Below are 11,656 nucleotides of genomic sequence, written 5' to 3'. Positions count from 1 at the left end.
TAAGAGTTAATAAATAATAAGTTCTATGTTGTTGTTTCCTTTTTCACGGTTTTATTAGCTTCATATGTTTATCCGTATGTTTGTATTGTATGTTTGTATGTAACCGACGCCTTTAGACTCGATTTTGACTCACTTAAAATGGATTGATAAAATTCAAACTTTGTACTAAAAAAGCACTGGACTGATTTAAAAAATTCTTTCACCATTAGAAAGCAACATTGCTGAATGATGTAGGACATATATGTACCACGGGCGAAGCCGGGGCGAACAGCTAGTAATTTATAACTACTCTGTATAAGAGCAAGTGAGACAAGTTAGTTAGTTGAGTAGTAGGTGAGTTGACATTTTTTTGTTTTTTTACTACATTAATTAATCTAAGTTTTCCCGCCTACTAATCTCCCTGATGGGTATTTTGCATCTTGCCATAAATATCATAAATTACAGGTCATTTTAACTGAATGTCAAGCAAAATAGATGGTATGAGAGAGATGTTAAACCAGCCCTACATACGATAAGATCACGGAGTACGAATATATCTATATCTATATTAATACTAGCTGCGCCCCGCGGTTTCACCCGCGTAAGTCCGTATCCCGTAGGAATATCGGGATAAAAAATAGATGTTGGCCGATTCTCAGACCTACCCAATATGCTTACCAAATTTCAGAGGAATCGGTCAAGCCGTTTCGGAGGAGTATGGCAACGAAAACTGTGACACGAGAATTTTATATATATAGATATAAAACTGAAAAGTTTATTTACTTGAACGCGCTTATCTCAGGAACGGCTAGGCTGATTTAAATGAAACTTAGTACAAAGATAGTTTGAGATCCAAGAAAGGATTCAGGATAGTTTGTGCCTCAAAAATCCCAAGGATGCGGTAATTAAGCGAAGAAAACTGCAGTCGTCTTTTCCTTTGACTACGCGATCAAAAGCGCGGCCGAAAAGCTAGTCTTAGATATAATCCATGGTCTCATATTACACGCAAGGTTTATTAACGAATTACATTGAATGACAGAAGCTGAGTAACAGTCGGCACTTCTGTTGTTATCGTGCGGTAGAAACAATTAATGATGTTATTAAAGTGGTTCGTACAAATACGATTCTATTGCGTAATCATAATAAATTTCTATTGATTTTATTGCAACGATACTGCTGTACAAAATCATTTCGTATAATATTGTTATGCGAAAGTTTGTTAGTATGTATCTATAGACAATTTCACGCGAAAACCACTCGACGGATATAAAGTCTTAGTTATAGAAATACTTGCTTTAACCCGTGGTATTGTCCGCACGTGAAACCGTATAGCATAACTAACAGAATAGTAAAGTACAAGTGAAGTGTGCATTATGTCTAACTAGCTGCGCCCCGCGGTTTCACCCGCGTAAGTCCGTATCCCGTAGGAATATCGGGATAAAATGTTTCCTATATGTTATTCTAGTTGTTCAGCTATCTACGTACCAAATTTCATTCCAATCGGTTCAGCAGTTTTTGCGTGAAAGAGCAACAAACACACACACACACACATCCTTACAAACTTTCGCATTTATAATATTAGTAGGATTAGCTGATAGAATTTTGTTGGACCCACATATTCCTAATTTATCTATTAAAAAGGTATTATTTTAGTATTTTGTGTTTGATCTTACGCGAGTATTATACATTTAGAAATTAAAAACTCACGGGGAGACTGACCCCGTGACCACGCTCGCTGTAAAGTGTTCGAAACGTCGGGTTAATAATTAATATAATGAATAAATCGCGTTAAAAAGTTTTTAATTTCTAAAGGTAATATTTTGTAACTAGCCTGTGACTATAAAAAGTTCCCGTTCTGGGAATTAATAATGCAATTAAATAGTAGTAATTTTTTGCCTGTAGATGTTAGGCAGGCTTCCTGTATAAAATCCTTTAAAACTCTTTACATGAACACTTCTGTTATTTAGCTTTTCCTTCAAATTAATTGCGTGTATTATATCCTATATAATTATTAATGTATGTAGATACAGTCCATAAAGAAATAGAGAATTTACTCAGTTTTCATTGCCATCCGCGGAATATTTATTTTACATTTGTCTTTGTTTTCTATCCTCTGCCTTTCGCGGCCTTGAAGAGATCGCTGAGAAGCGATAAGGTCGTCTTATGTACTATATAAATCACTATATTATATACAACAATTTTAATTTGGTGTTGTACATATTGTTTTATAAATAAATAATCATAAATGCACCTTCCCACTTCCGTGTGAAATACCCACAGAAAATAATTACAGTCATACATAGTTCTAATTTTTTTCATGCAGACAATATGGGATCCTATTTTACCCATATATCACAACTTATACACCGCAAAATGCACCTTCCTAGACCACTGAGCATTGCACCTGGAGAATATTGTACCTTAGTTTTACATAGTTGTATCTCATAATATCTATCAAACCTGCAACTATGATCATCATAAAAAAGGATGAGGTATATACTTCATGGAATCCTTATATAGCTATATATGGGACCCGACTCTACCCATAATACGGAACCCTATTCACCATAATTGAAGTCTATCATATCCATAAATGCAATGTACTGTATACGAAGATACCATGGCGATATTTAATTAGTTTAAACACTGCATTAAACCAGTATAACGCTTTAATCCTGTATAAACAAGTGGAAGCTGATATTAAAATAAAAGCAGAAGTAAATGCTTGTTCAAATATAATTTAATGTAATTGAGCTATTTTAATCTCATATTATAAACTAAAGACGTCATAGTCTAGATAATTATCAGGCGACGTATATTATGTAAGTTTTTACCCCCGACGAAAATAGAGGGGATAAGTTAGGTGTCGTGTCTGCCTTTGGCATAGCTCTCCATCGAATGGACCAATATTGATGTGGCTTTTAGCTTTTGAGTATTTTTTCTATAGTTAAAATAAATCTGTCAAAATGTCAGAATTATATTTTTCACAACTTCCTCAATATACACATAATATGGGGTTTGACTTTTAAATACTATCTATGTATACACTACAAACATTATTTTCAAAATTATTTGCGCCTATATGTGGAAATGAAACGCCGCTCGTAAATATTTGAAATAAATTTAATATTAATATTTAACGAGATTTTTATAAAAAAATTATCATAACTGGGTTTCTATTTGTCAATCAAAAAGCTTTCATGTCATTTCTATTCTGACGTATAAATAAATGAACAAAAAAGAAGAAATGAAAGAAAACGAAAAAGCCAGTCCTATATTTAATCAAAATTTTATCTAAGTAGATACAGGGGGCTAGACGCAAACACAAAACAGACAGAAATTACACTTGACTTGATTTCACACAACGCTCTTTAAGTTCTAAAAGAATATTAGGCAACTGAAAGATGTTCTTAAAACATGTCTTCTTTAATATGCATAACTACAAAATCACTTTTAACATTGGTAATGGTATAGGTAGGTAGGTACGTATAGGTTAGGTTAGGTTAGGTTATTAGTTAGCTGTTTTCAGATATAAAAAATCCAACAAGTATCGTCCCTTATTAAAAAAGAAAGAAAGAAAAACAAATTTATTTTACGAGACAGTGTGACCCAAAAGATATACACAAAAAGAAAAAATACATATAAAAAATAGAACAAAATTCAGTGATAAAGACCGAATCTATGTAAACTTTTACATCAGAGAAATAACTAACCATCTAACCATAATTTTAACAAGATAGCACACCATTAACTCGTTTAAATATGACAACAAATCATGAGCAGAAGAATCCGGCTGCTCTCTGTACAAACTGCTTTCCGAACCGGTGGCAATTAATTGCCGAGTAATAGATGTTCTCTCTCAAATGGGAGTAGAGAGTTTGAGGACTGTCTTACACATTTAGATAAACCTCCACTAAAGCCTGGACTATATCCTTCTCCTAGTCCTTTCCTTTTTCCCACCATTAATCCTTTCCTTATACATTATCCAGTGAAGTTGGCGGTCGATTTGCACATTATTTTATAAATAAGCTTGTATTTAGTAGGTACTAAGGAATATAAAGTTACAAAAGGGTAAGCATGCCTTCGCATATTTGCTTAACGTTTTAAATAAAAGACAAATCCACATATCTATGCACGAGTCGTTTATTTATTCGAATACAAATCAAATAACCGTAACTAAGCTGAGAAATTGTTCTAGTAAGGAACAGTGTTCTGTAATCTTTAGTAATATATTATCGTATTTGTTAAACGCATTGAAAATAGATCTAATATTTAAATTAACTAACTGCACGCCCCAGCTCCGATCAGAAAGTCATTTATCAAAATAGGCTATCCTATCTTTTAAGTTAGACTGAATTGCACATGGTGTGCATATTTGATTGAAATCGGTTGAGCGGTTTAGGAGTCGCCGACAAACAACTTGACACGTTATTGACATATGTTATACGTAGTTGGTTTAAAGACCCACTCAATTCACCAGCTCCAAAAAATTATATTGACCTTTGGACGGAGAGGGTTCTTATTTTGGTTCTCAATTAGAGAGTTGTTATTTTTATTTACACTACTTTTTTCCATCTTCCGTGTTGTGTACCTTGCTTCTTCAAAAACGTTTATCTATTCTATTCTATGGGAGGTGGTTATAATTCGTCCGCGACCCCGTCGGGCGTATACATTCATACTCAAAAACATTACCCTCCTTCTGTCGCAGCCGGGTAATAAGATATTGCTTAAATGTCTTCAATTACAGACACGAATATAAATCTTTTCTGATCCTGAAATAACATACTGTTTATGGGCAGTTGTCATGTGACTGTGAGAAAACATAATAACTATAAATAAGGTTTCACCCGCGTAAGTCCTTATCCCGTAGGAATATCGGGATAAAAAGTTGCCTATATGTTATTTCAATTTTCCAGCTATCTACGTACCAAATTTCATTCCAATCGGTTCAGTAGATTTTGCGTGAAAGAGTAACAAACATACATACACATACGCACAAACTCACATTTATAATATAACATTAATAGGATATTACAATTCAACGTATTCAAAGGAAATTATAATGGAGATGAAATGTCAAAAGTCAATCTCTTCCCTTCTATCTGCAGCGTCAAAAATCATTCGCTCCGCGATGATGATAGCAACAAACGTTAGGGGTCAGCTATGAAATATTACGTCACACGTTAAAGTGGGTTGGGTACCACCGTGTGATTTTGTGTGTCAAGGGGAGAGGGGTCAAAAGCCTCGTGACGTCACATGTTAATATTTAAAATGCTAGGATACGAAAATAATTATTAACGAAATTGATCTATCTATCTATACTATTCCTATTTTTAACAGTTATCCAAGCGGAGATGAATAAAACCAACCAAAAATTATTAAAATCCGTTCAGCCGTTCTAGAGGTATAAGTGTTGACTTTTTATTCGTTAGTTACGTATAAAAATGCATGTGCCCGAATCGAAATTTCGACGACATATGTACCTTGTACACTCATAGGTGGCCTGTGTTCCTGCTTTAGTCTGATGATGATGATGACGTATAAAAAAGTACAAGCATAGAAGTAGAAGTGTATTTGCCAATTATCTAAAGAAAAACCAAATAAAAAACAAAATACAACCAAAAAATAATAATAAAAACCAACTGACGGGCTCCTTGGCACAGTGCTTAACGCGTGAGCGTAGAATCGAGGGGCCTGGGTTCGAATCCCGGTGGGGAAGCACAAAAACAATATCTCGGTCTGGCAGGAGACAGAAGGCTAATGACCTACTTGTCCATAAAGAAAATCGATCAGTGAAACGGATGAATATCATTTGTCCCATACCCCATCACTATCAAGAAAAATGAACCACCGAAAAAGCTTCTGAATATTAGGTACTAGTACTCCGCCCCGGCTTCGCTCGTGGTTGGTACATTCTAGCCATATCCAATGGTGAAACCGGAATAAGGGAAACGACTGAGAAAGGGTTTGAAAAAGCCTACGGGCCTCCGGCTTCCCTACTCACCGAACGAAACCCAGTAACAATGTATTTTACGCCGATCTTCTGTAGGGATGTGACATCCCGGTGCGAGGTAGTACATTTAATGCCGAAGCATGTGTGCACTCCAACAACAGTAATTCCTGAGATCACCGCGTTCTAACAAACAAAGAAACTCTTCAGCTCAATATTATTAAGTATAAGTTTACTTATATGTAGTGGAACTGTGGAGTCTGCTAAAAACGCTAATATTAAATCCAAAAACAAACAGGAGCCATCGATTTTATCTCAAATGTTCTATTTTTAGCGATGGTAACATTAATTTTAAACTATTTAGTTTTTAAACAGTGCACCAGACTCATTTTAATTAAGATTTGTCATTCTGCTATCAGCGCTCGTTGATATCGCACGTGATTATTTGTTTTTATTATATTTTAGATCTTCTGTCGTCTTTGGTGGTAATACAGTGACTGTGAGGTAAGATACTTTTTAAACTCAAACTTATATTCACGTGAATTTGAAAGTGTAACACGCTTTTATTAGCTTCACGTGTATGTTTGTATGTAACTGATTTTATTGGGCTCGATTTTGACCTACTCTAAAGGGACCGATTTAATTCAAATTTTGTACACTTATCAAGGATCGGTGACAATACAAGAATTTCAGGAGTTTATCTTATTATCCTAATTTTGATCGGCAGGAATTTCCTTACGTATATTTACTTTGCAAAAGAAACATTTTTCTAAACTGTATTTATTAATTTAATTACCTATTATTATTTTATTTTAATTATTAGCTATACGGGATCTCGCTCATGTCGGAATACAAAATAAAAATTTTATAAAATAGTAATAAGACAGAAGTAATACAAAACAATAAAAAGTATTGAATAATGATGACTTATATAACTAAAATTACACTATATTTTTCTTAAATTTTATGTTGTCTGTGACAAGCAGTCTGTTGCCTGGAAGAACTGTCATATTTACATAGTTTTAGGGTCGTCTATTATACACTAAAAATTGCTTTTACATTATTTTAAGCCATCTTAGTACAATTATTCTATGCCAGCTACAATAACGTATAATTATTTGTTAACAATCATATCACATTTATTTTCTACTTATAAATATGTTCTATACATTCATATAATATAATTGCAATCCCAAGAACCACACTGATATTTTAATAACCACGTTACACCCGGTCAGTTCTTTAAGCAAGGATTCTAAAATAGTATTTCAAAGCCAGTTAGCTAATTTATAGGTCAGGATAGTTTTACAAAAGATTTGTTTACTCCCAAAACTCCACGAATTTTCTTTCTTTTCTTCTCAACGACGTATAAGACTGTATATTCTAATCAGATAATTTATATTTACATAAGAATTAAGAACATTTTATTATAATACAGTTCTTATCACCAAAAACCCTTCATTACATAATATGATGGAATCGTACAGCTGTATTTGCGTCACCCATCTTATATGGTCTTATTAGCACAGTTAAAATCAATGTGCTTCTCGATTGAGTGATTAAACATGTGATACATATATAATAAATATATTTAGAACAATACATGGATGCGTTTAAGAAAAACATTGATATTTTTGAGATTAAGGCTTTAATAACATACTTTAGGTAGGTATTGTTCTAAATATTTTTAATATTAATCATAATAAAATAGCCATTTAATCAAATCCACAATTTTATGATTAAACCACAGATAACATAATACTAAACTAGATTAAACTACAAATAAAATTCTTCTACTTTAAGGGTTGCTTCGTGGAGATCGCTACCTAGCGACAAGGCCGCCTTTTGCTTATTATTTTATGTACTGTTTGTAAAGAATTTTCATTTCATGAAAATTAAATTAAATGTAGTTTTTAATCTAGTCTCTTATTTTTATAGATCTGTTTGCCAGTTATGTATGTGCGTCAATTACGTAAAAATCAGTGAGCATATCACAATATTATTATAAATGTGAATGATTCTTTGCCGAAAGTTCTGACGTAACGTCGCCAAAAAAATACAGTCGATATCAGGCCCTCTTTTCTTTAAGTTGATTATTTACATTTCACAAACGCGATTTAGATAATTGTGTTGTTTCAGTTATTTATGTGTCTTCTTTCATTATATTGCCGCAGTAGAAACATAAGTTAAACAAAGTTGAAATCATTAATTCTGAAGTCTACAGCCGGAGAATTTTTATAATGTTGTTTAATTTCGCTGTTTAATTAATTTAACATACCAAATTGTTGAATCATTGTAATAATAATAATAACTATTTAATATTTTTTAAACACTTAGCTTTTAAATTACTATGTCGTAATTTCCTGTAATTAAAGCTACAGAAAACCATGGATACTCAACAATCTATATACTTTATATACTTTTTTTGTATTATTTGTGAAAATTTATACTTGTATTATAAAACTAAAGGAAGTTAGCGGGCAGCGCATTCGCAGAGGCCCAACCTTTGCGAATGTTTATGGGCGTTGGTTATCGCTTACCATCAGGCGAACCACCAGCTCAGTTGCCCGCATACATAAAAAAAAGAGTGTGTTTGTTTAGTTGCACGCGCTAATCTAAGGACTTACCGGTACCGACTTGAAAAATTCTTTCAGTGTTAAATACCCATTTATTGAGGAAGGCTAGGCTTTGTAACAACAGGTACGTGGGTAAAACCGCGGGGCAGAGTTAGTTCTTTATAAATAAGTGTGCTTTACAATGCAAAACCCAAAGATATTGTGCTTTTACAAAAAATAACTGTGGTTGTTATTTAGTAATTTAGTAGTTATTATAATTTGTATAAATATAAAACAATAACGTACTAAAACTAGACTGTAATCGCCTATAAAATTGTCGTCAAAAATGTCCCGAGGGGCATTGTATAAAATATTCGTTGAAATTAACACCTTATTGCGGTGCAGTAGTGTTCAAAGTCCATTGTATAGCGCATAAGATAACTGCTCAGTAGCCACGTGCGCAGAATTTTGTCTAGATATTTTTTTACTTGATTGTGAATAGAAGAAAGTGACACTTGTAAGGAAATCATTTTTTTTTAGGTTATTACACGTCTAGATATGAATAAAGAAGTAAAAAGTATAGTGGTACCTAACCCAAAAATGCAGATTTTTTTGGGATAAACATTTCATATTAGAACTCTTAATTCGTATGAAACCACATTGCTCCTGGTGATAGATGTTTTAAGACAATACAATAATCAAATATTATACTATCCTTGTTACCAACTGTCGCCTGCAGTCATCTCATTAAGATAATGCCATCTTATAGTAAATAGATGAGTAATTTGTTATCAAATATTGCACAACAAAGATAATAATGGACAGTCAAGCAATGACACTAAGTGTCATGGAGTTAAAAGCGTCGGACGCCTATAGACCATATAGGTCTATCTAGTTTCGATGGAAATCGTTTCTTTTGTATTGTGATTTTTTTATTATGTGGGTATAAATAAATGTTCTTATCCACCTTCCCAATAAAGGTTGATTCGATTATATTTTTTGGCTTTCTCACTCGATAAGAAGGGGGTAAAGGAGCCGTGGGTTATGTCGGATTCCTACCGACTAAAACCCCACTGTGTTCCATCAAGCCGCTAAACCAAGGAATTCAACTATTTAATTTTATTTAAATTGTTTATTAAAGATTTAAGGCCGACAGTTATAGATTCATCAGCAACACGTTAGTTCTTAATAATATATCAAATAAGATATTCAAAATAAAATTAACATTGTAAACGCATCGGTATATTTTAAGAAAATCAGTTAAAATTTGAATAGGTATTGAAATTCCGTGTATACACATACGTTTAACTGAAAGCTAGCTAGTATTCTATCATATCTTACGTTAAATTTTTGTTAAAAATTATTTTATTTTGGACTTGGCTTAGTAGTCTGCAATCTGTGTGTGTTTTATTAGATTTTTTTTGATAGAGGACTGGCAAAATATATACACTTCAATGCTTTTTTTTATATTTTCAACATGATTTCCATTTTTACAGTCATTCTCTCCCCAATTCCGCTTCGAGTGACAAGAAAGACGTCCGAAAAAGTGTCTTTTAAGGCAAAAACCGATTTCGAAAATGGAATCACATGAAAAGATGGCGGTGGTCGCGGGCACGCCCCGTCTGCGAGAAAACATTGAAATGCAAGCAAGCAATGGTAAGATCATCATCATTATCAGCCCCTATATGGTCCTACTGCTGGGATACAGGCCTCCCATGAGGGTTCAGGCCATAATCCACCACGCTGGCCAATTGCGGGTTGGCAGATGTCACATGTCGTCGAACTTTTGATTCTTGGACATACCGGTTTCCTCACGATGTTTTCCTTCACCCAATGGTAAGATATATGTAGGTATATATTTTTATTTTTCATCGTCGACAAAGGTGTGTCGCTTGATGGTAAGCGCTAACAACGCCCATGAATTTTTGCAGAGGCGTAAGGTCGTAGGCAGACGACTGCAAATGGATTGGCGACTTTAAATGGAAATTGATAAATGAAAGAAGTGGGTTAGGAACAGGTAAGGAAAGGAAACGGTCGTGCGATGCGAATGTATATCACAAGTTACATTGACCGATATGATTGCTTACAGAATTTTCTTTTATAATATGTAAAATCAAAGAAATGATCTATTCTAATGTAATTTTCGAAGTTAAACCTTATGATGTTTTTAACATCGCTCACAGTCGTTATTAAATCTACATTTACCTATGTATCGCTGTAAAAAACCCGTATGATTTTATATATCCCGCGAGTTTGTTATTTAACGATGTCTACAATATTATTAATGAATAAGTGTTGTAGCTAACATAACCGTTATATAGATAACAATAACTTTATAATGAGATTTTTTTTTTTTACTGTAATAACTTTATAATTCAAACAGGAATCACCGGTAGCACGCCGGCAAAGCAGCTCAAGGATCTGGACGACCTCTTCCCCTACATCGGCGACTTCGGCTGGTACCAACGGATGCTGTTCCTGCTGATGATACCATACTCCTTCTTCTTCGCATTCGTGTACTTCGCTCAGATATTCATGACGGTCGTCCCGGAGGAGCATTGGTGTTATGTGCCGGAGTTGTCCAATCTCAGTGTAGACGCGCGGTTAGTTATATAAAATACTAGCTGTGGCCCGCGGTTTCACCCGCGTAAGTCCGTATCCCGTAGGAATATGGGAATAAAAAGTTGCCTCTATATTATTCCAGTTGTTCAGCTGCCTACGTATCAAATTTCATTGCAATCGGTTCAGTAGTTTTTGCGTAAAAAGCAAGAAACACACACACATCCTTACAAACTTTCGCATTTATAATATTAGTAGGATAGTAGGATATAACAATAATAAAAATTCTTTATTGTACACAAAGAAATTGACAATAAAAGTACAGCATAAGAAGTTGAGGTACAGAAGGCGGTCTTATCGCTATTGAGCGATTTCTACCAGACAACCACAAAGCAAAGGAAAAGATGCGAATAGGGAATATGCATGTATTTTTTTTATTTTGTTATCTAATAGTTCACAATGTTTTATACATTGGAAAAAAATTTCACAGGTAAAAAGTAATTAGAAGTATTAAAAAAAAAAGTTTGAAAAAAAACAAATAAAATAGACAATTTAAACACCTGCCATTTTGGCGCGCTTGATGTGACGTCACAGTTCATAATAACAAACAAAG

The 11,656-nt window shown here is 33.8% G+C and overlaps 1 protein-coding gene across 1 annotated transcript in view; it reads left to right on the top strand.

Annotated features, from left to right (window-relative positions):
• Nucleotides 1-6,335: 6,335 nt before the first annotated feature.
• Nucleotides 6,336-11,656, top strand: part of LOC119838148 (carcinine transporter-like) — a 13,764-nt gene continuing 8,443 nt past the window's right edge. The window contains exons 1-3 of the mRNA XM_038363982.1: nt 6,336-6,433; nt 9,981-10,140; nt 10,868-11,087. Coding sequence (XP_038219910.1) covers nt 10,062-10,140; nt 10,868-11,087 — 299 coding nt within the window. The 5' untranslated portion in view covers nt 6,336-6,433; nt 9,981-10,061. The remainder of the gene's footprint in view (nt 6,434-9,980; nt 10,141-10,867; nt 11,088-11,656) is intronic.

Source organism: Zerene cesonia, unplaced genomic scaffold (genome assembly GCF_012273895.1).
Source record: "Zerene cesonia ecotype Mississippi unplaced genomic scaffold, Zerene_cesonia_1.1 Zces_u001, whole genome shotgun sequence".
In the NCBI taxonomy this organism is placed as follows: Eukaryota; Metazoa; Arthropoda; class Insecta; order Lepidoptera; family Pieridae; genus Zerene; species Zerene cesonia.
This window is presented reverse-complemented; position numbering and strand designations above follow the sequence as displayed.